General features: G+C 37.2%; 1 protein-coding gene across 2 annotated transcripts in view; it reads left to right on the top strand.

Moving 5' to 3' along the window:
• EDIL3 (EGF like repeats and discoidin domains 3) overlaps positions 1–27,972 on the top strand; it is a 358,208-nt gene that overhangs the window by 154,232 nt on the left and 176,004 nt on the right. For both annotated transcript variants that reach the window (XM_084881777.1, XM_084881776.1), the window contains one exon: positions 12,949–13,077. In XM_084881777.1, the coding sequence (XP_084737903.1) occupies positions 12,949–13,077 (129 nt within the window). The remainder of the gene's footprint in view (positions 1–12,948; positions 13,078–27,972) is intronic.

Genomic DNA, 27,972 nt, shown 5'->3' with positions numbered 1-27,972 from the left:
GGGTGACAGAAATAACCTGAGGCATTTTGTACTGAGGATGTGAACCTCAGCTTTCTAGTCCTGATCACTTTAATCAGCATTCTTTATTTGGATCATGATAACACTATAAATATTAAATCACAATGCAGTTGAACCTGGATTATTGCCACTTTTTTTTAATGACTGTATGACCATGTCTATGTAGCTTTAAATACAGTGTCAGACAAAGTTCTAAGATAGTGCTATTAAAGTATAATATTTTTTTTTTAATTATTTTTATCAAGTGGAGGAAAACTTAAAGGTCTAATGACTTTTGTGAAGGAAACCTTGCCTTTTTATGAACTATAGTCAATCTTTAATAAAATTCACCACCAATTTTACCACTATTTCATTTCTAGGGAATACACTGATTACAGAGCTTCATAACTAAAAATTGCCCATCTATATTCATGTGATTAATGTAACATGGAATTTACAAATTGAAATGCATAATGCTGGAAAAGTAAGAATAAAGGCTTTTATAGTAATGCAAATCTGTGCTGCATGAATTAAATATTTTCTCTCATGGGTTAGAAAGTGAATTGTATTTCATTGCTCAACATTTTTAATTGGGTTTGCAGTGATAAAAAAAATTGTTAAACACATTTTAAGTGGATTTTGTGATTTCTCAAATATTTAACTAACTACTACATTTTCTTGTCTACTAAAGAGCATACAGATAAGGGGTTTTATTATTTCTAAATAGCTTTTTGTTATTTTCACTGACATATTGTTTATTCCTAGTTAGTATGTTCATACAGAAACCATTTTTGATATATGCTTAAACATAAAGACTTCTAAGGTTAGTAAAATGACAGTACACCATTGAGAATAGCACCAGAGACACATCATGGAAAAAACAAAACCATCCAAAAGACTTCAAATAAATCTGAAAACATGTATATTTTCTCAATAGGTACATTTTATATCTTTTTTTCATTTTCATATCTCTTCTATTTTCTCTGTTTTTTGTTTTTGTGCATTTTTTTTTCATAGATTTCAAAGGAATTGAGGCTGCTAAACAATATATTACTCCTTAGGCCAAATAAGCCTTCTTTTGGAAGCAAAAAGTATTGGCAGTTTCTCCAACTTGGCTTTTCCTTTAGATATATGAAAGTGAGTCTATAGATAAAGCAAAGGGATCCACCACAATGTCCTTTTGGGATAAAATAATGTCAATTAAAGAAGAACACTTCCCTAATCTACATTGCAAGCATATTCAGTCCATGAAGTTATGATAATTTTCCATCCACCTGGCCAGCATTTATTGTGTACTAGGAGGTATCTAAAAATAGGGTGAATTATGAAGGTAATATAAAACAGAAATTCCATGTTTTGGGATCTTGAAGTCTATTCAGAATGATAAAAATAGATGCGTGTTAAACAGTTCATTAATAATACAAAGCAATATGTTAAATGCTACAATTATTTTACTTTCTTGCTAAATTCTTCCTCCCCCTCCAAATCATTTTGGCTGCTGCTTTCTCTGGACCATTGCATTTTCCATATGGCCATTAAATGATGGCATATCTTGAGTCTTAGTTTTGGATTCTCTGTATCATCGGCAATCTTTCAATAGGTGACTACCTCCATACCAATTAAGTTTCATCTATACCCAATGTGGCTACATGTATATAATGAGGCCAAATTATTTTCTGCCTTCTTAATACTTCCTCTTGAAAACAGATTCAAAACCTGATTCATGATCTTCACTTCCAATTCAGAACCTCTGCCAGAATTTTTGTCTTAGGAAATGACACCAACATTCATCCATTAAGATGTGAAATCTGGAAACCTCATAGTTTTTCTTCACCTTTATTTCTCAATTCTGTCTACTTCTCTCAATGCCTACTAGCCCACCACTCTAACCCAGGCTTCCTATTATGCTTCACCTGAGTTAGAGTGACGACTCTCAACTGATCACCTGTGCACATCCTTTTCATAATATTGTCTGTACATCACACAGGATGATCTTTAAAATTGAAATTCTAGTCCTGATATCCTATTCCTTAAACATATCAAGATGATAAAGCCCTTCACCTATTTCCTTAGTTTTAAAATTATTTCTTACTTTGTCAATATAAATTGATATGTGCATAATGGGATAGTGTAGAAACCATGATATTACCTAGCTTCCTTATGAGACCTACATTTTCTATTTGACATAGCTGAAAATGATCAAAAGTAAAAATGGAAAAGAAATCAATTGTTGCTCTTTCACATCTACTTCATTTTTCTTCTCTTTTTAAATTATTAGTTTGTGTTGGTGACCTGTTCTGTGTTCAGGCAAGCATCCCCGAAGCTTTCATCGGTGATTAAGAAGCATTCATTATGTACTCTGCTTGACATGGTCATTACTTAATGCTCACTTAACAAAATTCTACATGACTGAATTATCACAGTGGGTGAGGGAACAGATGGCCTGCTGGCCAGAATCCACGCCTGCTTTGTTTTATGCTTTCTCAAGTCTGCCGCAAAGATGCCACATGCGAGATCTGAGGGGGTATTCCAAACAGTAACTGGGCTGTCCAGCTGTGCTTCCCTGTTCTCAGCTGTGAAGTCTGGGTCGGCACTCTTACCATCTGAGTACAGCTGGAACATCTTCTAGAGGGACATCGCTGCTCCCTGATTGAGATGGCAGGCACAGAGGGCAGATCCAAAAGTAAAAATAGCAAACCTCTCCCCACCTTCTGTCACTGCCTTCGGAATCAAAACCACTGCTCTAAAGTTCAAGAGAAAGAGCTGCAGTTTTGTAGAAATAGTGCTCCTACTTTTAACACCTATTGGTAATTATAAGTTTGCCCCCAATCTATTACTATTTTACAAATTTCCAGACTATTCAGCAAAGAACATTGGACTTAGCCCCAGGCTTAAAATTGGATCAATGACACCTGCTATGTGTGGATGAGAAAGGCAACAGATTGGAAGCAAAAATTTCAGGTTTTTGTTATATATTATGATCAGGTTTTATTATTATTATATGCTGATATTCCTAAAATTAATAATACATTTTAGTCAATCATCATACATTTATAAAGCAACATCAAAGTATCTAACACTGAAATTCATCCTGATCTATAGGGGTACAAAAATATAAGGAGGAGGGGTTCCTGTGCACACACAGTGTAAGATCTCATCAGGGAACAAAAGAGGCAAGTTCAGTGGGAGCCTGAAAAAGGTGAAGAACTGTCAGAGAGACTGATGAAGAACATGCCAATTCTGTAGCTGTTAAGAGACACCATGTGAAACAGTAAAATTGCTTGTTGCTCCTGAAACTTAGGTTCAGATACTTGCTTATTGTAATATACATAGAAAACAAAACACTGCTCTCTGATCTGTCTTTCATCTGTGCCCCATCCTATGGATAGGCAGAAGAGAAAACGATCCATGGGGCAAATGGCAAGCTGGGATATCGTATTACATTGTACCACCTGCCAATGTGTATTCTCAAGCTTGAACAGCATTTGGCACCCAAGGCATGAGAGTTCTGACAGTTGCTTCTCTCAAACAAGTGATTTGCTGAGAGTTCTGTTGGCAAACAGCTCCCTAATTAAAGAGGGCTTTTTAAGGAGTAGGAGCTAAATAGTTATACAGGTAACCGATAACGGGAGTTGGTTTTCTATAATTACCAGAGGCAGAAAGAGATGGTTTGTTAGATTGACCAAAAAAAAATTATTGAAGGTCAGTTTTATCATTTAGCTTGCGTTGTATTCATGCTTTCTGACGTTTCTCAGGACTTTTCACAGGGAAGTCATTACTCTTACTTGAGTGAACATCTGCAAAAATAAGGATATGACACTGATTACCATGATAGCTTGTACTTTTGACACCCATGTTTCTCTTAAATTTTGTATGTGTTTAGCCCATTGGCCCAAGCTTTTAAAATGAATGTGGGCCTTACATTACTAATTACTAAACATTACTAAACGTTCAATTTATTGTGACTGAAATAATAAATTATTCAACTTTGTATGACATTTATTAATTTCTATAAGGCCTCTAATGCTATCTTTAATCCTCATTGGCACTTTATGTAAAATATAGTTTCCTTTGCCTTAAGGAAAAAAATAAAAGGGCAAGATTGTCTTTTGCTTTGTGTTCACCACCTATCGCTCTGTTAACAATAATATCCCACAATCAGCAAATATTGGCTAAAAAGTACCCAAAATACCCAGCATGTTTTGGAGGATTAAAAATGTATATGCACTGTAACTACAGAGTCATGAGGCAGATTGCTATTTGGGTAATCAGACATTCAGAGCTGAACATCTCCTTGTGCACGCGGTGGTGTAGGAAGCTTGATTTGTGCTGAGGTGCGAGATGAATAGACATGGCAGAGAATGGGAGACAGGGCTCCATTATAAGATGCAGCTGTAGCAATACTTGTCACTTCATAAAATAATAGGCCTTTTTGCTATTTTTTAAAGTTCTACTAATAATACATTTACTTATTGGGCAAAGAAATCCTACCATTTATTGTGACTGAAATGATTATATGTATGCATAGAAATAATCTATATAAAGACTTTCAAGTTCGGAATGTTGGCTGACTATGTCCAAACACTGCCATAGGCAAGCCCTACTCTAAACAAAAGTTTTAAGTGAATGAAGGTCAACCCCAAGACATCTGTATTCTTTCTTCACTATTTCCCTCTGTCTTGCCATGCAGATCGTCCTGGGTGCCACCTAAGAAGCCATCTCGGGACCCTTCCTAGGCACTGTTTCAAAATTAAACTGCTCTCTGATCTCCAAAACCATCGAAATATATGTCCCACTCTTTGTAATGAGAGGCATGTGAAGTTAGTTTTAGCTAAGATGTTCATTGTTGATACAAAGGAGTGCTTTGTCAGTCAACTCTAACAATAAATGAGGGCTTTGTTTTCCTTGAACTCCGTTGCTATAAGAAAACAACTCCCTGGGGACTATAGTCGGTTAAATAGTGTTTCTCCAAAATTCATGTCTACAAGGAATCTCAGAATGGGCTCCTATTTGGAAATAAGTATTAGTTTGCTGGGGCTGCCATAACAAAACACCACAGCCCGGTGGCTTAAACAACAGACAAATATTTGCTCATAGTTCTCCAAGTGTAAGATCAAGGTGTTGGCAAGCAGTTTCTCCTGAGGCCTTTCTGGTTGGGGTATAGATAGCAACTTTTTGTTTTGTCCTCAAAGGGCCTTTTCTTGTGCATGCACATTACTATTGTCTCTTTTGTTGTATCCAAATTTCTTCATCTTACAGGAGAAAATGAATTACATTAAGGCTCATTCTTATGGCCTCATTACTTTACCTCTTTAAATATCCTATCTACAAATACAGTCAGTCACATTCTGAGAAACTGGGGGTTAGGGCTTCAACATATGAATTTAGGAGGGGTTGCAATTCAGCCAATCCTGGGGGTTTTCAAGAGGGAAATAAAAATCTGGAGATGGTTAGGATGAGCCTTAAATACAATGGCTTGGTTTACTTATAAGAAAAAATATATATAGGCAAGAAGATGTGAGGATGGAAGCAGAGATTGGAGTTATGCTGTTACAAGCCTCATAATGCTAGGAACTATCAGAAGCTTAAAGAGACAGGGAAGAATTTTCCTTAGAGCCTTCAGAGGGTGTGACCCCTGTGATACCTTGATTTCAGACTTTTAGCTTCCAGAGCTGTGAGAGAATAAATTTTGGTTGTTTGAAACCACCACATTTGTGGTAATTTATTAGAGCAGACCTGGGAAACGAATATAGGTACTCTATATAAAACATCTTTTAGCACTTGTCACCTCAGTGCCTTCCTGTAGACAGCTGTATACAGTCTCATCTTAACTCTGGAAGAGAAAGTTTATGGGTAGGTCTTTAAAAAATCTGTTTAGCTCTAGGTTTCAATTTTAATAATCTTTTCAAATATTTTTACATTCAAAGAACAATTTGTCAAATTTGCTAGCCCCTAAAATTAAATATTTTAATTTATTTATAGTTTAACACTCTCTCTCTATCTCTCTCTACTAGAGACCCAATGCGCAAAATTCATGCAAGGGGCTCAGCCCTTGCAGCTGCAGCTTAGTCAAGAAGGTTGTGTGGCTGCCTGGTCTAATTCACATATTATGCTTTTAATACTAGATAGATAGATAGATAGATAGATAGATAGATAGATAGATAGTATTAAAAGCACATATATAAAAAGCACACACACACACACACACACATATATATATATGTGTGTGTATATATATATATATATATATATATATATATATATGACACATAAACACTTTTCCCCCTCAAATGGCTAAATTTGCCCTTTTCATTTTAAAGGGAGAAGAAGGAATAGGGAGGAGGAGGAAGAGAAAAAGGAAGAGGAAGGACTAGTGTAAAACCTGCTTTGAATATATTATATGTTCCTAAAATAATTCCTTTGTTTCCAACTGGTTTTAAATTTGAGTGGCAATGGTTCACAATGGAAACAGCCAAACTGTAAAACTTATTAAATGCAAAACCAGACTATAATGTAAGAACTTGAATGTAACTTTAAGAACAGTGTTTGGAGTGAATTTTTGGTTCATAACTATTTCTATTTCATTGTAATGTTAGCTATTGCTATTCCCTCATTGACATGCTATTGTATAATAATGTGCATTCATTTTTAATATCTAAAAACAATGTTTTGTGGCATAATTTGTAAAATTGACCAAGTCTGTGTACACATAATCACAGGAGAGTCTTAACCTATTTACTTCTTAATAATCTGTTTATATACTATAAAGAATTCATGATTTGGGGCACAGTCTCTAAATATGTGAAAAGCTAACCATGTTATACATATGGGAATAAGTTCAATTCTCTACTTTTGGAATTGTGAGAAAGGATGGAGAAAAGGAGCAAACATATAGATCTATTGCTTTGGTGAGCAATTCATCTTGTTGACATACTTATATAAGCTTGCATAAAAATGCCTAGAAAGCATGCTGTCGAATTCAGTTGTTCATTAATATTGATCACATGCTGTCCCCATTGTGTGAGAAGCTACTTAAAGATTACCTACAAAAGTATTACAGCATTATCGATTTTAAAATTCCCTGAAGCCTCTTGTATCTTGAAAGTCGACTTATACTTTCACTGTTAAGAGTGATATTACCAAGTGTTGTTGTCTAATCAGATAATTGGACTTTTATGAATACTAATTAGAACTGAAGCTCGTGATCAACACTCTGTAGACTTCTCTTTTATAACTGAAACACAAAAATCAACAACACAAAAACCCACAGACTTATATTTTTGAAATAGAAAGCATTTGAGATTGCCCCTGTCTGTCTTATTTCTACAAGCTCTGAGTGATTGGATAAAACTTGTTTTTAAAATGGTGATCTGCTATTAAATTATTTCCAAAGTTATATATAAGTTTGAGATATATATATATATATATATATATATATATATATGGCCCCAAATATGGCAGTTTTGTCACAAAAGTTAAAAATGTAGCCATATTATGAACATTTGCTAATACCCTTAACTAAGGAAATTCTAGAACTAAATTTCCAGAAGCCATTACATAAACTATATATATATATATATATATATATATATATATATATATATATATATAAATTCTGAGCATAGTATATTCACAGTAAAGGAGAGCCATTTAAATTACCTTTAAAAATGTGGTACACAAACTGGATAACTAAATATTTTCTTGTGTTATGAGCTTACTCTTCCAGCTGCTAACAAGTTCATTCCATTTAAATTATTTTTCACAAAAATAATTTAGTAGCAGAGTGCTCAGCCCATAATAAGTGCCTAATGAATAAATGATATTTAACCAGAAAATAGAAAGAATAAAAAAACATCTTTGTCCAACAGGATCAGGGTCAGTTTCTCTACTGTCCTCATTGTATATGCAGCAGTACACGCTAAAGGTGATGGTTAGTATGTATTAGTGAACCAAACCTTAAAGCAATACTTTCTGTATCAAAAGAGAGATGAGTATTGGATGGGGAAAACACAAAAACAAATAAGAGTTTCCCAGGATCTGTAATTCTCATATGATTAGCCCACGTACCATTTGGAGAAAGAAATGAGAAAACTGTTACATGTTTTAAAAGTTTCCATTTAAAACCAAAAATAAAACTCTGTCTACCAAGTACAGTTTGTGAGTTGAGACTCTGGGCTACATATGTTATGTAGTAACCTGCATTCTGATTAGCGGCTATAATTTTTTATTGCCTTACCTTTGCTTATTCGACATGTAGCATGTACCTACTATGTGCTGACCATGACTCTTACTACAGAGAATTATGGTCTAATGGAAAAAGTGACATGCAACCATTTTGACACTATCCTGAATACTCCAAAAGAGTATATACAAGAAATATAATTGCAGTCCACTATTTAATGATTAGGGCCAAAAACAAACAAACAAAAAGAAAAAGAAAAAGCCTGCATGTTGGGCAGGGCCCATTTATTTCTCATTTTCAAGGTATAGGCAACAATCTATGTATATAAAATACATCATTACAAAATAGTATTGGGAAATACTTTTGACAACTGTTTTTAAACATAGTTGAACTAGAATACTTACTGTTAGCACAGCAGAGCCTATCTGTATTCATAATATAAAATACACCCTGACCCTTCTCTGGAAATACTCTGGAACAGTTCCATTTAGGAAGGCTTTAGAGTCCTGCATTATTTACAGGAATGTGTTTAGTGAATTCATGTTGATTCTGTGCATCTGTCAAGACTAACATATAAATAAATACACAGATTTTCAACATGGCAGGAAGTGTGGCTTAATTGGAAAGAATGTAGATTTGCAGTCAGGCAGATTGTGTTAAAATCTTGGATTCTCCAGTTAGACATGTTACTTAACCTCTTGAGCAAGGCTGTTTTCTTTTCTCTAAAAACAAATATATATATATATATATATATATATATATATATATATATATATATATATATATATTTCGTGTTGCCTAGCATACAAGGCACTCCAGACATTAAATCCTTTTCCCATTTGCCTTCCCTCATCCTCACCCTTTAACGAAAATCACTGAATTTCTTGGGATAGGAGAAATACAGCAGTCACAACCCCTGTAATAGGTAATCTTTTCTGAGACCCAGATGTCAGCTGAAATCATGATATCCTTCTGGGTGTAAATAAAACGAGCTCCAGCTCTCTAACTCGTGCTTTCTGGGGATCCCAGAGGCAGTGCCCAGACTGCTGGGCATGCTTCCCCCTTGTCCTCAGGAAATCTCTAGAGTGTCTAGGACTTTAAACACTTCTATCAGCTCTGTCTTCAGGCTCCTGGAACCAATGAATTCTTGCTCCCTTGGCATCATATGCTGTAACACTTATTCCTTTCTGCCAGGATGAGCCAGAGGAGCAGCACAGCCCTGCCCCCTCCCCCTTGGTTTCCCCAAACACCGCATACAGGTCTGTGTCTGGCAGATGTGAGTGCATATCTGGATAGTCCAGCAGAGAGACTTCCCATAAGATGTGTGCGAACCATGTCAACTTGAATCGCAGACATCACAATTGCTTACTAGCTACTTTTCCTGACATATCACACCTCACAACTCACTGCCGGACGCCCTCTCTTCCTGAAGTCTCTGTCCAGCTCTGCCTCTGGGGTCTTCCCTCCTGGGCTTCCCCACTCACTCCTGTGCTCTTCCCTGATTGTCCAGGCCCACTAACTCATCCTCAGCTCCTGGCTCCATTCTGCTTTCCCACAGATGCAGCAGGCTTGAGTAAAGAGGATCATCTATCCCAGGATCATATTTGCCCTTCTGCAGAGTAACTTCCATCGGCCTCCTGCCTTGGAGTCTCAGCTTTAACTGTTCCCAAGAACTGGCAGAGGCCTTATTAGTTCTTTTGTTGTTTTGTAAGAAGGATGGTTGTGTGTGAGTTTTGTTTTGTTTTTTCCTTCCCTCATCCTACCAACTCTGTGGAAGGGAACATGGAAAATATTTATTTTCTTTCTCATCTAAATTGCATCGCTCTCTTGAGGGGTCAGGAATAGCTTAATCATTTTTGGTTTTAATAACTTTTTTTCCTCTGAGATTCAATTCCTTAAACCTAATTTTCCTCGTATTAACTGCTCTTTTTTTGGGAGGGAGGGAAATCACTGAATTCTGATTAGGCTTTGTTTTCTCTTTGGCAAAATGGAAAGATGCGAGTAGGAGGTATCTCCAAGGCTCCTTATTTGTTTGAAAGTATGTAATTCTTTGGCTATAATTATTTAGATTTATTTTTGGTTTAGCAGATATGTTTCCAGTTAATAAAATAGTTGTACATCATCTTTTTTTTCTTATTTTGAAGTGAAATGGTGAATCAAAACTGTAATAACATTTTTATTTTTATCTTATCTTATTGTTGTTGTTTTTTTACAGAGAAGAAGGGAGAGGAATAGAGAGTTAGAAACATCAATGAGAGAGAAACATCAATCAGCTGCCTCCTGCACACACTCCTCCCCGCTCCCCCCCCCGCCCCCCCCCCCCCCCCCCCCAGGATGTGCGTGAAACCAAGGCACATGCCCTTGACTGGAATTGAACCTGGGACCTCTCAGTCCGTAGGCTGATGCTATATCCACTGAGCCAAACTGGTCAGGGCTCTAGTAACATTTTTATTCTTTTCCCTAATTAGTTGATTCTCTAAGGGTCTCTTTTAGAATCACACATTTTTAGTTTGCAACCTAAATGTATCACTTATAGATGTTTATTTGAGATACATTAATTAACCTTTCTGACCTTCACTTTTTAAAAATATAAAAGAGAATGGTAATGACAGCTACCTCATCAAGTTACTGTGCAGAACCAGTGAGATGATTTATGTGAAAATAATTTGTAAATTATAAGGCATCATCAAATGTTAATTCATTTGAAAGAATAAAACAAGCAGAAACTGAGACAGAAGAGGAGAGATATGTTCTGGAGCATGATTGGTATCTCTCAGTGACAGAAGAAAACCATTCAAATTGCCACAAACTGGTGATTGGTAATGCACCTTCCTCTTGTCTCAATCATTGGCAATGAATTTCCTCGTGGGCTGCTCTGGCACTGGTTTGTTTAATTGACATGCACTTCACTTCACACAGCTGCCCACTTCAGAAAATGTGTTGGTATTAAGAAATCTGGAGAAAGATCACAGATACATTGATTTCTTTTCACTCTATAAAGCCAGCCCTATCAAGAAGTAAAGATCCAGCCACTGTAGAGCTGCCACGTTGGTTCCTATTCCATGCATATCTTTATTTGGTCCTTCAACCACTACATTTCACAAAATTGTAAACTGAAAAATACCAAGTGTCAAAGACAGTTGCTGGAGAAAGAAGTAGAGTCAGAAAGTCTTGCCTCAGTGCAAGATGACATTGTCCAGGGGTTCCTGTTGTTGATATCCTGTCCCACTGCTCAAAGTGATGAAGGTAACTTTCCTTTTCTCTCCATAAGTCCCTTCAGGGGCCTTGACCCTTGCATGAGTACCATTCATTATTGCACACTTCCAACAGCCTTACCTATGGAAGCTCCCACCGGTTGTCTCAAATTATTACTGTTCTTGTGCCCAACCCTTTGCCTTCGCTCTAGTCTGTGCTGAAATTATTTGCTCTTGACTAATATCCACCAGGACTCTGGAATTCACCCTTCATCATAGTCAGACACTTGGTTACTCCTGCTTTCTTTTTCTGATATATACATCTTAACTTTCTCTTCAGTGATTTATTTTTTACTTATACAGGTATTTTACTCTCTCCAATTAAAACAAATAAAAAACAAAATTAGACACTACCATGTTTCCCTTGGCCTTTCTTCAGCACTTTGCATAAGCTTTTTCTTTCTTCCACTTGTCTTTTCCCTTCTTCCATCTCCATTCTGGAATCTCCCTGAGTCAATTAGTATCTGCTAAAGAGCCAACTACAATGAAAGGTGCCAAAGATTTACTGGGAGATGGTTGTGATGAACAAAGGGGGAGAGGAAGCAGAAGTAAGCAGGATTGACCTTCTATTTGCCATGAGCCTATCACCTCTAAAGTCGGAAAAGGAAGGCAGCAGATTGTATAGAAAAACCCTTAGTTTATCATGACATTTGAGGAAACCTCAACCATACCAAGGGAGCACCCAGAATAAAGAAGGGGCATCATGGGAGTTCCAGGTCTGGGTAGACTGGTCCAGCTCTACACCCCACAGTGCTGGCACAGTTCTCCCCAAAAGAGACTGGACACCACATTGCATTGGCCGTCACGGGTACCAGTCACTTGCATGAAATCACTTTCTTAAAGCTTATCATTGACTATTACCCTTTCTCTATATTTGTAACTTTTGACGAGCTACTTCTTATAGATTGGCAAAACTTATGATTCTCCACAAGTATGCCCCACCACCACCTCTCAATAAATAGTATATAAAGTATTGCAGCCAGCAATATCCACATCACTTGGCCTATATGGTCACAGCCATTTGCAAGTTTATTCTCTCACTGGCAGGATACAGAGCTCTTCAGTATTCATAGATGCAGGAATTGCCATCCAGTATTAGTCTGTAAACATGCAAAAGGTATGTTACAATTCTGAGACCTTAAAACCTATACTTAGTGCTAGTTTTTTGCATGCTTAGTATGTGTGTCAGATTCTGCTCTGAGTATTTTATATGTAAGATTTTTAAAAACCTGTGTCATTACTCTTTGAGGTAGATTCCCATTAGTATCAACTTTTAATAGAAGGTGATATTGAGGCTAAGAGAGGTTCAATAAATCCCTCAAAACCACATGTCTAGGAAGTGGTTCAACCAAGATACAAGCCCATTGATCTCCATAGCCCACACAACTCATATATTCTGCTATACCATTAATATTCAAAACACTTCTCTATGAAATGGCTAACTGGAAAATGTTGACCTAATGTCTACTTTAGAGCGTATGCATTATGCAGCTGTATTTTTTTTCTGTCTTTCAGGCCCCTGCATTCCTAACCCTTGCCATAATGGAGGAACTTGTGAAATAAGTGAAGCGTATCGCGGGGACACATTCATAGGCTATGTTTGTAAATGCCCCCGAGGATTTAATGGGATTCACTGTCAGCACAGTAAGTTATCCATGGCCATTGTGCTTTTATTGTTATTGATTGCAAAGTATACAAGCCATTATCATTTTTTGTTTGCAGTGAAATAATAGAACCTCTGAGCAGCCAAGGGCCCTGGCAGTTGGCTAAGGCTGCTTCTTGCACACTGAATACACCGCCTCCCCAGGCAAGGAGTCCTAGACTGTGTTCTGTGCTCTCTGTGGAACCGGGGCTGTCAGTCTTTTGTTGCTCTTTTCGTTATTGTTCAGCCACACTTGCAAAATGTTGCTCTTTATATTAAATTGGATGCCTGTCTCTTTCTTTTAAACTTATCCCGAAGCGACATTCTTCAAGCTTTTTCAAGATATAATTTTGTGGACTAGGTTCAGAGATGATACCCAGAAAGTAAAACACCCTCCCTCCCCCTGATCTACCTATAAACGAATTCCTCCTTAACGTGTTGGCATTTTTGCATGAAATCTTTGAAAGTTCAACAAGTGTGGTATTTGCACTTTTCTCCTTTATCCCCATTCTTATTTATCCTGGGAAGTTAAACAAAATATATCCACTTGTGATGATTTCTTCTCAGATGTGAGGCTCAACATAAATGCCAAATGAGCAGCATAGGCCCTTAACTGCTGCAGCAAGCAGGGTGGCCACACTGGCCTGTAGGGGAGGCTCTCACTGAGGCTGCAGCCTGTGAGCCGAGTCTTCATGGGGGATAGGATGTTGGTCAGAGGGAGGAGAACAGGGGGGTGCATGGCACATGGCGGGACTCGTGGAGACAGGAGCCCTGAATAGTAGGCATTAAGACCTTGGTGTGAGGAATGCATAAGCCCAAGCTGGGTGTGTCAGTCCGAGCCAGATTTCCAACCACCAGTAAAAAATATAGTGTGTCTCCTGGCTCTGAGACTTTGGGGGCATTCTATACTTTTCTGAAGACTTGCCATCCCTGGGAGTTTGTGGAATTGCTGTGAAGCCTGTGAGAGGACAAGGGGCATTTGTGCTCCTTACAACCGGCGTTTGTAATTGTCTCTGAGCTCAGATCACCAAAGAGGAACTGAGAGCTACTGTTTTGCTCAGCCTGGGTCCGGGCTTGCTGAGGCTGATTCTCCCTTATGGTGGCATCATTGCTCAGCCTCCACACATGAATCTCTCAACACACCTCCAGAAAGACAGAGCTGGGATGCCAGAATTTCAGTTGCCTTTAATTTAGTTGATATTTACTCAATCCCATGAAGACAATATCCCTAACTCACTTATTAACAAAACTACGAGGTGTGTCAGAGCAGTGCCCAAAAGGAGACAGTCAAGCTACCCAAACTGAATTCCTTAATTCAGAGCTGCCTGCAGACAAGCACACACACATACAGAAGACCCCCCCCCCCCCCCCCCCCCCCCCCGTTATTAGAACAGTGCGCAGAGGCAGGAATTGCACCGAAGGCTATATCCAACCAACTTCCTCTTTCTGTGCTGCAGGGCCTCAGGAGAGAGAGGGTAACAGTATACAGAGACACATTCTTACTGTTAGGAAACCTTAAAAAGGCAGTATCCGGAAGGCACCTGTAGATCCTAATATCACTTCAATATTTCGTGTTTATTAGCCACTTCACCCTAAAACTACTGATGTCAATGAGAAGTTGGGCTGGCCCTTAAAGCAGATGTTGGGGAACTCCAAATCTAAGTTCCAACTAATGTCTAGACCACAACACAAAACGTTTTTCACACCTATGGGCTTTGTTTTCTTCATGTTGTGAAGACATGTTTTAGTTTCAGTTGTCTTTTATAGCCTAGACATCCCGTTGGAGACATCAAATCATCAGGAGTGATATACACAAGTGGGGTGGTGTCCACTTGCTTCTGACTCCCACACGTTGGCTGGATGGGTGCCCTTTCAAAAGAACCGTCATGTCTGGAGAAACAGAAACAGTCATTGTTGTCCCCATTCACTACAGTAGAATATCCACATCTTTCTCTCAGAGATTGCACCATACTCAACTAAGCGCATTAATCCACATAAAATGTTGAATTTAAAGGCTTATTGTGAAGCACAAAGAAACTCCCCCACCCCCCACCCCCACACAGCAGCTGATCTTCCATGGATCTTAAACCCAGGTTAGGAATTTCAATGGAAAGCCCTAGGCTTTACCATTCAATTCAGAACTGGGATTTTGTGGTCTAAACAAGTTGATCCCCATTCTCTGAAGTACATCACTATTAGAAGTAACAGAGAATGGAGGGAAAGAACTGATTTTGGAATCAGAGACCTGGGCTTGACACCTGACCTTTACAATTATTGGATAAAGTGACCTTGAGCTAATCACTTGACCTTTCTGCAATTGAAGGAATGTAAGTCGAGGAATTGAACTAGAAATAGATTACCTTTGTTTCACACCAGCTAGGAGAGTATATGGACTAAATGTGTAGCTTGCTTACTGTATAAAGGTTATCCAGCCTTCCTCTTTAGAGATGAAATTAAAAGGACTTAAAACCCCTGGGAGCCCTGAGGTAGGAGAAAACCAAAGCTGCTCTTTTAATCCTTTGCAAGAACTGGTAGGCATTTGGGTTTTCCCCCCCAGTGGTAATAGTTTTATGCCCAAATATGTTCTAAAACCTTGATAGTCAATGTGTGGTTATGCGTCAGTGATGCCTGGAAACTTGTTAGAAATGCACGTTGACAGATGCCACCTTAAACCAACTAAAATGATCCCCAGTCGACACCCAAGCATATTGAAGTTTGAGAAAATACTGCCCAAGGCTCTCAGTAGCTAAAAGTAATCATCTCATAAATTAAGGCAGCAACTTTGCATTCAGTTACAGAATAGTAATTATAGGCAACATATTTAGTGTGGTTTTTGCAAATCAAAACTTCATTGAAAATCAATGAAAATGAGATATACCACTAGAATATGACATTCCTTTTGGAAAAGAATTTTAAAAATTCTTCAGACATCCACATATGGGGGGACTATTTAATTTAGTTCTCTATGACAGAATGTGAATTAAATATCTTGGGGAATGTAGCTAAGTAGTTAAAAAAATTAAGTTTTATGACACGGACATGCCAAATACATAGTTAATATGTATACTTTAATAATTTACTTATCAATATCCTGCAAATTATGGGAAAAGGTTTAAGTGCCAGCATTAATATTACCTGTACTAGTATATGCTTTTAAAAAATAGTAAATATTCATTTACAGAACAGTTTTTGTTTTATGGAAATACTGAGCAGAGCATTACCGTATATCTCTCCTACATAGTGTTCCCTATTATTAACACCTTGTATTAACATGCTATACTTTTTTATAATTGATAAAAATAATGTTAATACATTATTACCCAATATTTGGTTTAATATTTATATTATATAGTTATTTGCCTTTTTAAAAATACACAATGTCATGTACCCACCCTAGCTTCATACAGAATAGTTTGACTAACCTAAATGCTCCACCTTTTCATCCTTTCTCCCACCCCTGAGCAACCACTGATTGTTGTTCTTATTTTTTACTATTTCTATAGTTTGTCTTTTCTAGAATGTCACCTAGTTGGAATACTATAGTATGTAGTTGGAATCATATAGTATATATACAGTGCAGACTAATGTTTTCACTTAGCAATGGCATTTAAGGTTCTTCCATGTCTTTTTATGAACTGATTGCTTAAAGAAAAACTGCTGAATAATATTTCATTTTATAGGTGTACCAAAGTTTGTTTATTTGTTCACCTATTTGAGGAACATTTAGTTGCTTTCATTTGGGGAATTTATGAATAGAGTTACTACACACATTTAGGTGCAGGATTTTGTTAGACCTGTTTTCCACCATTTGAATAAATACCTGGGAGTGTTACTGCTGGATCAATTGGTAAGAGTACATCTATTTTTATAAGAAACTTCAAACTGCCTTCCATAGTGACTGTGCCATTTTGCATACTTATCAGCAGTGAATGAGAGCTCCTGTTGTCCTGTATTCTCAATAGTATGTTTTTCTTGGAGTTTTGGATTTTAGCCATTACATATACTTTTTTGTGGTAATGAGAATAGCATGACGTTGTAACTTCATTACACTAAAAATGAGTAATGATTTTTTAGATAGAATTACCAAATGGCACATGTTCTTAAAATGCATACAATAATATGAAACATGTATGTATATATAGATGTGTGTATATGTAGGTGGGTATAATTATAAAATGTAAATTACAGAATGAATTAAACAACAAAGTTGTCTAATGTTTAGAGTTCTGAAAGGTATTCTTAAGCTGCCAGTTTTCTGTTGGCAGCCACACTTGGGTCTGGTTACGAGTAATCATATTATATTTGTTGCCAGTAACAAAGCTAATGCCTTAGGGAGGGACCATTTCTTTATTCCCAGAACTCTTTGCCCGTCTTACTAAGGAAGGCATTCTGCGCATTCTGCCCTACCTACACAGCTCGGCAGCCTTGGATTCCTTTTACGAGCACATTTCCTTGGTTCCTAGTCTTTGAGGAAGAGGAGCTGTTCCAGGTGCCCACCAAGCCCACAGAGGAAAAAGGGACAGCTTTAAAGTGACCAATTTTATCCGATTAGATCAAGATAACATGCTCTCTAGTCCCCTTTCCCAGTGAGAAGGTTGGCCAGAAGAACATCTAACCTAAAACTTTCCTCTTTGTTAACTATTGTAACTATTGTAAACCCATTTGGTCTTAATGGTATACTGTTGATTAATGGATTTATACATTTAACAAATACTTATAGGGGCCATGAGTCATTTTATTCTTACATATTTTTCACTTTTCTCAGAGTTTGCCAATGAGATTTGCTGTTTTAAAGAGCAATGCTAATTGGGTTAATTACATATTTTGCAATTGCATGTTTCATTTGTGAGGTGGTACTTGTTAAACACAGAATATGGTCCCACCTCAGCCTTATGAGATCAATATCTTTGGTCTGTACCCTGGATATAGTTAAAAGCATCTATATTATCCTTACATGAACCAAGCTTGAGGACAACTGGCTTAAAGAATGACCTTTCATTTCCAAATTATACTGGGGGAAGCATGCTGTTAGGGCCATAATTCTGGATTAGACCTGGGTTTTGGTGCTGTTCTATTTTGATCAAGTGATGGAAAGTCAGTTAACACTTAATGGTTCTGAGCTTCAGTTTTCTCATCCAAAATTCAATTTAATTCAATTCAACAAACCCTGAAACTTTACATCATGTTATGTTCTGGAAATAACATGCTTATGAAAATTGGAATTAATAATTCTTTGCCCTGCTTCCATATACCTAATGGACGGATATTTCTTAATTTATTGGTAATTCTTATTGGATCTTAATATTTGCCTTCCCTTAAAATAATTTTAATTATAGTTTTTTAAGAAAAAAATAGTAGGAAGCTCCATTTGTAGTTTTATGCTTTTCTATAAGAATTCCTATCTTAACATGCTTAATTCTAATAGGTAATTATTTATTTATTTTTTTAAATTACTCTTTCCAATTTTAGCTTGCTGGCCTTTTTATTTTCACTTTTCCACTAGAGGATGAATTTGTTCTAATAAAGTATTAACTTCAAAACTGCATGGAATTACTTTGAGTTAAACCTGACACTTGCAATCTATATAACTTACATGGGTTTAATATAAAGACCTCTAAGGAAACTTGCAAAGTAGACTCATCTCCAACCCCCAAAGGGTTTCTGACTGTGGACTGAGATTTCAAATTATCTTGTTCACTGTTGTTTTTGCAGGTAAATGTTAGCCCCTTTGCTCTATAAGGCAGGGGTTCTTAAACTTAGTGTACATATAAACCATCTGGCAGTGCAGATAAATATTCATATTCTTCTTCCTCATTTATAGATATTCTGATTTAACAAATTAAAATTGGACCTAGATCTGACCATTAACAAGTACCCTAGTGAATCTGACACCAATAGTCTAGAACGCTTGTTCTCAGCCTTGGCTGCGCATTAGAGTCACCTGGGGGCCAATGAAAAATGCTGATGTCTGGCTCCCACCGCACAGATTCTTACTCAGTTGGCCTGGTGTATGGTCTAGGGCCAGGGGTCTTCAAACTACGGCCCGCGGGCCACATGCGGCCCGCAGAGGAGTCTGATCCGGCCCGCCAGGTTTTTTGGGCAGTGAGCGCAGCCGAGGTGTTACAGTAGGAATTAGTAGTTCATATAGTCCGGCCCTCCAGCTCTCTGAGGGACCGTGATCTGGCCCCCACTTTAAAAAGTTTGAGGACCCCTGGTAGGCATTAGGAGCTTTGAAACCTCCCCTGATGATTCTAATGTGCAGCCAAGGGTGGGAGTCAGTGTTCTAGAACCACGCTGTGAGGAATCACTATGCCTTAAAGGAGATAAGCAGAGAGATACTCAAAGAGAAACCATGCTTAGGCTACACACATGGAATCCCAGAATAAATGTATAATCATACAACCCTATTGAATTTTATCATCCAGCCTTTGCTTCCTATAATGCAAATTATCTCACAGCAAGAACCCTTGAATAATTGAAAAAATCAGGCCAGAGGAACATATTAATATATTGTATTTAAAATATGTTATCCCCTAATCTATCTCCAGTAGCCAGAGTTTCATGGTATTTTTATTTGGCTGTTTTCATCCTTGGTGAGAGTCTCATAAAGAGCACCCTCTTGGCAGATGTATGGAATGGATGCTTACACAGAGGCACTATTCAAATGCAGACTTTGTGATATTTGCAAGGAAATTCTCAGATATTCACAAACTCAAAAATATTTTATAATTGCTATTTTGATAACAGCTGGACAATCTTTCCCCCTGTTACTTATTGAAAGAAATCTGATTGTCAGTAAAACATAAACTCTGAACAGAAATAAGTTAAGCAAATTTTGCCAGAAGGTTATACTCATGAAGGTGGTGTATTTATACTAATAGAACTGGTGTATTTATACTAATATAACTGATTCACCTGGGACTTTATAAAGGATCTCTTCAGAAGTAGAGATGGTACCACAAACACAGATTTTTTTAAAATGGTTGGGTGTAATCCAAATTTCCTAGGCCTCCCAGCTTGTGGTGAAGTTAAAATTGATTTCCAAATTCCTGTTGCTGTTAGCTGCCATTTTCCACACCAGTTGCCCATATAGAACCTCCTTCTCCCCTGAAGTTTTCCCAAGTCCTCAGGAAATAATTTTTTTTCACACATGAAACACAATTTAATGAGAGCTTACTTATTATTACTAGGTTGCCACAGGTGCTTAGGAATGAGTACAAACTCCTTGGCTCTGCTCCTGATCCCACCTTGAAAATACAGCTCAGAAATAGGCTACTTTGTCTTCTGATGGTGGCTACCAGGCAACTGAGACGCACATGCTCTGAGGAATATCAGGGCAACCTGAGCCAGTTTAATGAGTGTGGGTTGTATTGTGTTTCTTGAGAATGGAAAGTTGTGTGGCTTTTCCTAGAGACTCACACATCCTTTTACTGCTCAGCCTTTCTGTTTCCTGCCCTAACTGCCCTTTCATTCAGGGCTCAAACTGACACCTCAGGCTGGGTGAGGGACAGGTGCCATGTCTCTTCCATGGAGAGTTTATGCAGACTCACTTCACCACATTCAGTTATAAAAGCAGTAGTACTTATGTACATGGGAATGCATCTCTATATGGCTTGAGGTGTAGTTATCCCACAGGCATATGCTTACACCCGACTGTGCTAAGCACTGTTCTGGACATTGGGATATAGCACTAAACCAAAGGAACCAAGTCCTTGATATCATAGGCCTTCCATTCCAAGAGGGCAAAGGGATAATAAAAATGATGACTAGCATGTTTACTATATAGCCCAGCAATTGCACTCTTGGGCATTTATCCCAGAGAAGTGGAAACTCAAGTTCACACAAAAATCTGTATATGGATGTTCATGGCAGTTTTATTGGTAATACCCCAAAAACGGAATGGACCCTGGTGTCCTTCAACAGGTGAATAAACAGTGGCGTGTATGTGTGTTTGTGTGTGTGTGTGTGTGTGTGTGTGTGTGTGTGTGTAGTGGAATACTCACTGCTCAGCAATTAAAAGGAAGGAACTATCTCCAGGAAAATTAAGCTGAGTAAAAAAAGCTAATCCTAAGAGAATATTTACTAGAAAATTCCAATTATAAAAACATAGTTTAAATGACAATTTTTTTAAAAAAAATTAAGAACAGATTAGTGGGTTCCAAGCGTTGGAGAGTGAGGAGACAGAGGTGAGTGTGTTTATAAAGGACAACATGAGGTATCCTACTTGGAACTATTCAGTATATTGACATAAACCTACAGATGTTATAAAATAATGTAGAATTATAGTCACACAAATAAGCATAAGTAAAACTAGAAAAATATAAATAAGATTGATCTGTTAATATCAATATTTTATTATGCTTTATATTAGAATTTTGCAAAATAATAACTAGGGGTACTGGGTAAAGTGTACACTGGATGCTTCTGTGTCTTTTTTTTTTAACAAGTGTACATGAATCTAAATTTATCTCAATATAAAGTTGAATTTAAAAAGATAACTTAGTATTGCATAATATCAAATACTAATATATATTACTAGCCCATGAAATTTGTGTGTAGGTATAGTCCCTAGGCCTGGCTTGCAATCAGGACCATCTTCCCTGGCTGCCCTCAGCTGGCCCCGCCCCTGTCAGAGGTCTCCCTCTGTGTTTAGGGCAACTGGCAGGGTGGGGGCTTTGGCTGGTGTCCCCTGCCACCTACCCCCAGTAACCCATTCACCATTGGGCAATTGGAGCCTGCCAGCCAGGGAAAGGGACTGAGAGGTGGTCAGTACACCTCATAGTGACTGGTCGAGTGGTTCTTCTGGTCACTCCACCATTAGGGTCAATTTGCATATTAACCTTTTATAATATAAGATAAGGATAGGGACTATGGAGCAGAGTTATTTGAGTGCCATTTTAGAGCATGGCCAATGAAGTCCTCTCCTGCCTTGTCCAGAGACATGAATTAAGTGAGAGGGCCAGCCAGGTAACCAGATGGAGTAGCAAGCTTAGAGTCCTAAGAGGTATATGCTTGGAGAACAGAGAATGACAACTAGGAGAGGGGCAAAAGGATACCTGAGCAGCAGTGAAGGAACAGAAGATGTAGGAAGAGCTTCATAAGCAATAGAGAGGACTTTGTATTTGATTGTAATTGTGGAAGGCACCTTAAAGGTTGGACAAGACATGAATTAACTTCTGTTTGGAGAATGACTGGGCACTGGTGAAGAATAGGCTCTGTTGGGGTTAAGATAGAACATCTGAGACTAGATGGGAGATATTGGTAGCTTGGACTGAGGTGGTCATGAGGACTTGGAAGAAGCTGAACAATGTAGCCCAGCAATTGCACTCTTGGGCATTTATCCCAGTTTGAAGTGAATTATACTGGGACCATACATATTTGTTTTTTTTTAAATGAATTTCAGTAACATTATAATTTTTTTTTTTACTTCATGTCATATTCATGGGTAATAAATACATTATTATAATTTCTAGCATGCCTTATTGTTGAATTTTGTTTCCTGCTTTTAACAGCATTGTTAGGATAGCATCTAGAATTTTATAGAAAAATATGTAATTTACCCACATATACATATATATAAAAAACTTATATATATATGATGCTATTTAAGATAAATTTGAATTTGCAAATTTTGATATTTTTAAATGTCCTCCAAGATTGGATGCCTCTAGGTATATACTGTTTATCGTTCACATTGGCTGAGTCTTAATAGTAAAATACAGAATGTTTTAAAGAAAACATTATAATAGAAAGATATGTAAATCAAACTAATATAATTACATACTAAAATACAGTAATGATAATGAAAAAGAGTACATCATTTACATTTTAATTGGATATCTGGAAATTTCAATTGCATCGAGTAGATATTTACTAATAGCAGCTTTTAAAATGTAAATTGATTGATTTTGCTCTCACTGTCTTTAATTGATTTTGCAATCGTGCTATAACCTTTAAGTTTAAGAAATTTTAAGTTAATATTCTTTGGAAACAAATTATTCTTAAATATTTTGGAGTTCTTATTAATTGTATTAGATATATCTTAAACTAGAACATTTCTGAGAGAAATCTTCCTCCTAACATTTAAAAAAAAGGCTCTTTTAGTGATGAGTAAAGGAATTGCTTCAACTTCTACATAAAATGAGTATAGCTTACTTGCAAAATTAAGGCATGAAGTGGGTTTAGTTCAGAAATGGAGAAGAGACTCAACTTTTAAGTCCTTCTGTGCTATTAACAAGTCATATGAACTTGAACTAATGATTATGCTAAGCCTTGGTGTTCTCATGTGTAAAATAGAAATAACTGGGCTCTTTGCCTGCTTTTTAGATTCAGGTTGATGATGCCCAGGCAACTTAATATTTGTGGTGTTATGTATAAATAGAAGTTCTCTACATCATAAACTATCATTATTATTTCTATGATTTGTTTTCTAAATATTTTTCTTTAATCATGATAGAAAAAAATTGGTACTGAAATAAATAAATAAATAAATAAATAAATAAATACTCATTTTATCTGAGCTAATTTTGCAGCAGAGAAGATGTTACTCTAGCTGTCTTAAACAGTAAAGTTTTGTAATTAGGTGCAGTGAGAGGGGAAAAGAGATGAGGGAACGAAAGAGGAGAGACTATTATTCTAACTGCTTTTCAATAAACCTTAATAGAAGAGTCATCTATATTCAGTGTCTCCCATTTGCTCTGTGATTACTTAAACACCTATCTGTATTCTGGTCACCTCTTAGCCTCCACTTCTTCCCTGAGGCACCGTTATCCACTATGACATATTGTAATGATTGTGCTGTCTTTACACTTGTCCTTAGTCTATTTTAAAGATGACAGCCAGAGTAATCCTCTTCAAATACAACAGATAATAGGTCATTCTGTGTGCAAAGTCTTCCATGGTTTCCTACTTCACTTGGAGGAGAGTCCAGCGTTTCGTAGTGATTGAAAGAGCCCGACACATTCTGTTCTGGCATTTCTGACAGTGTCTCCCACCTGCTCCGTCCTGCTGATCCCACTCTGGTCACACTGATCTCCTCAAACTTGCCAAGACCACCTCTGCTCGGGGTCCTCTGCCTCCATGTTCACCTGCCTGTCCTCTCTCTCCTGGATCACCACGGGTCCACTCACTTATTCTTTTTATTAGATCTGGAACAAATGATGATTCTCCAGAATGCCTTTCTCCAACTTCCTCAAATAAAACGTCATTCTGTAAACCCTTACTCCACCATCTCCTTACTCTCTATCCCTCTCCCTTTTATTATTTTAACCACCTGCCATATATTTTTTGTTGGTGTTATTCTTTCCTCGAGAATGTGAGCTTTCTAAGAGCAAGAACTTGATTTGTTTAAGTTTTGCTCTATTTTCTGTGCCTAAAAAGCTCAGAGTAGGTGCTTAATAAATATTTGTTAAATAAATAAGTGAATAACTCAACCATGGTTAACCAATTACCCCATTAGTGCATCATTTACTGAAACCTTATTTTCCATGATGTTCGGCTCTGCAAAAGACAAAAACAAATGAACAAAAAGCCTCCAGGAAAGGATATATGCCTTCAATCGCTTATGAAATTTGTGTGGATAAAATACTGCTTCCTCTAACAGGAGTCCTATGGCCAAATAAGTTAAGAACACTGTACATTTTTCTTCCTTTTGGAGTCTGTCAATGTTCATTAGTTATTGAAGGCTCTGGGGAGCCCTGCAGTTTATAAAGAAAGCTAGATAAATAATTGTAGTTCATTTTAAAACTTGTTTCATATCATTTAACTCAATTATCTGGGAGTGGGAGTGACACCATAAGCTCAGATGGAGAGTTTAATCTTGAGGCAAAGGAGAGAGAACATATGAAATCAAAGTCAGGTAGAGAAGTGAGAGGTGGGGGAGTTATTGTCAAATGAATGGTCAGTATGTAGGAGTCAATGGTTAATTCAGAGATTTAACCTTTAGGGATCTTCTTCTGCACAGATATATGTTTTAATGCCAATACACATAAGGGGGAATGACCACCCCTGCCTCCAGTGCAAGCATTAATTCAGCACTTATAATTCTCTCCAGAAATAGTGATTATGTTTAATGCCACCTATGGTGGCTTCTTCGTCTGAGGGATAAAGGAGTGATGCATCATGGTGACCAGTTGTTCTGCCATTTGGTAGATTTGCATATTAGCCTTTTATTATATAGGATATCTAGCAAGGTGTTGTCACATAGTGGGTGCACAATAAATATTTGTTAAATTAATTTATTATATTATCAGTATGTTTTATACATTTCATATTAATCCAAGGAAGCACATAATATCTAACAGACTTTGGCTCACAGTTTGAATTGGTCAACATGGTGATGACATATTTTTATATCCATCATTATTATTGATGAACTTACCCAGACTGTTTTGAGATATTACTGGTATTATGACGCCAGCCAACACAATTAGGAAGATGCTTTAAAAATGTTTATTGTAACTTTTTCTCAGTAAAAAATATTTTTTACATTATAATACAGGGCAAAAGCAGGTTTGCACTGTTTATATGGAAAACAATACGAAAATCTATAATAATGAAAGCATAATGTGCTAATTAGAACAGTCATCCTTCTGGACTGCCTTCTGGACAAAGCTGGGTCTGAGAGGAAGCCCAGGTCTCAGGGGCTGGAGGGAAGCCCAGGTCCTGGGTGCCAGAGGGAAGCCAGTGCCAGCAGCCGGGGAAAGGAAGGCCTACTCTTGCACAAATTTCATGCACAGGGCCTCTAGTTAATAAATAATAATACAAGAATAAACTCTATTTTGTGTATTCATAACTATAAGCATACTTTGCCCTACCCTATATACATTAATTTAGAAATAATTGTATGTAATTTAAAAGCACTTTTTAAAAATATATATTTTATTGATTTTTCACAGAGTGGAAGGTAGAAGGGAAAGAGATAGAGAGCTAGAAACATCGCTGAGAGAGAAACATCGACCAGCTGCCTCTTGCACACCCCCTACTGGGGATGTGCCTGCAACCCAGGTACATGCCCTTGACCAGAATCAAAACTGGGACCTTTCAGTCTGCAGACCGATGCTCTACCACTGAGCCAAACCGGTTTTGGCTTAAAAGCATTTTTTAAAAAATATATATTTTATTGACTTCAGAGATGAAGGGAGAGATAAAAACACTGACCTAGCCCTGGCCAGTGTATCTCAGTGGTTAGAGTGTTAGAAAAGCTTCTCTTTTCTGAGATGCAAAGAGGCTCCAATATTATCATGTACTGAGAACTATAAAAACTACTTTGCTTGCTTGACATAAAAAAAACTTTAATGTTCAAATCCAGTATTCTATTGTAGGTTCCTATTGCTCCCACTCTGCTATATGGTTTTGGATCATCTATTTTTATTTTCAACTATCTTAAGATGCAGGGATTTTACTGCAAGCTGTTTCACAAGTTTGTGGGATAAATAGGATATATATTAAAAATAAATGATTATTCCAAATTCTCCCCAATTGGCTTTGCATATGTAATGAGAACAGCGAAGCACAGTGCAGCCAGTACACATAAATCCATGTGGTCAGCTCCAGAGGTCCCGGGCAGCCTTTTCCAGAGGCAGGCCATTACTCCCCATTGCCACAGAGCTGTGTGTAAGTGAGTCACCATTTTGAGTAAATTAAGCAATGGAGTCCACTTAGATGTTGATAAGGCATCACTTAGGTGACCATATGGCTAGCGTTTTTTAGAATCATTTTCTGTGTTTTCGTTCAGGATTAAATTTATTGTCTATCTGAAAGTCTACATGTGTAGATATTCTTTTTTTATGTGTGTTTGTGTGAAACTTTCCACATGCATTTTCTCTAAAAGATAACAATGCCTATGTTAATATGTTGCTACCAACATGACCCGAAATTACATACGGGGTTGATTGACTCAGGATGGCTTGTTGTTATCTCTAGATACACTGGTTAATCTTTTAAGCCTATTTAGTTAAGTTCCTGGACTATCAATTACTTTTTTAATTAATAAAGTAATCTAAGGTATTTGGTGTATTATTGTGTTAATGATCTTATATATCAAACACTAAACAAACTTGAAATTGCCTTATTTCCTTGGGGATAGTTTGACTCTCAATGAGCCGATTTTTTAATTGATATTTCAAAGTCACAGGTAAAATAACTTATTTCAATGTATCTTTGAGTATAGTCCAGTGATGACATTTATTCAAAATTACATTTTTATCAGAGAACATAGTCTTTTTCTTTCCCCTTCAGAGCAATTGAATTGAAGAAAAATATTTATTGCCAGCTCTCTTTCTGCTGTAGTTTATGGCCTGCCTTTCTGAAATGGTTCAGAGAATATATTTAAAATGAACCTCCTGGTCATTTTTTTCCTTTGCAGAGACTTTGGACATGATTTGGTTTTAACATTTGAAAGTAGAGTCACCCTTTGAGGTTCAAAATTTTTGCCCAACTTTTATTTTTAAAGTGTTCTCAAGAGCAAAACTCGAGAGCCTTTGTGGATTTTAAAACAGACTCTCTTCACCACCCCTCCCCAAATGGTTTATTTTAAAAAACATGATTGATATTAAGTCTCAATTAGTAAGGAAAAAGAGACTATAGATCAGGAAGACACAAAACACTGTTTTGCTTTTTGTGATTTGTAATAATTTTTTTTCAAATACATACAAACTGGTGATTTAACACCTGTGTGGGGAGGTCCAAAGACATGAGGCTGTGACTGAATCTGTCCCCTCCTGATACAGGGCAGGCAGGGAAGTGTTTGAGGAATAGGTTGTGCTTGGAGAACATGGCAGAGAAGGAATGTCAGATATGACCCAAAATCAAGCATCTGTGTTATCTTAAGAGCGATTCTTAAGAAGGATGGAGGCCGGCCTAACTCCATGGTTGATCATCAACCTAGGAACCAGAAG

The sequence above is a fragment of the Pipistrellus hanaki genome, assembly GCF_964339955.1.
Source record: "Pipistrellus hanaki genome assembly, chromosome: 4".
NCBI classification, from domain to species: domain Eukaryota; kingdom Metazoa; phylum Chordata; class Mammalia; order Chiroptera; family Vespertilionidae; genus Pipistrellus; species Pipistrellus hanaki.
The sequence above is the reverse complement of the archived record's forward strand: the minus strand, read 5'-3'. Positions and strand labels throughout refer to the sequence as shown.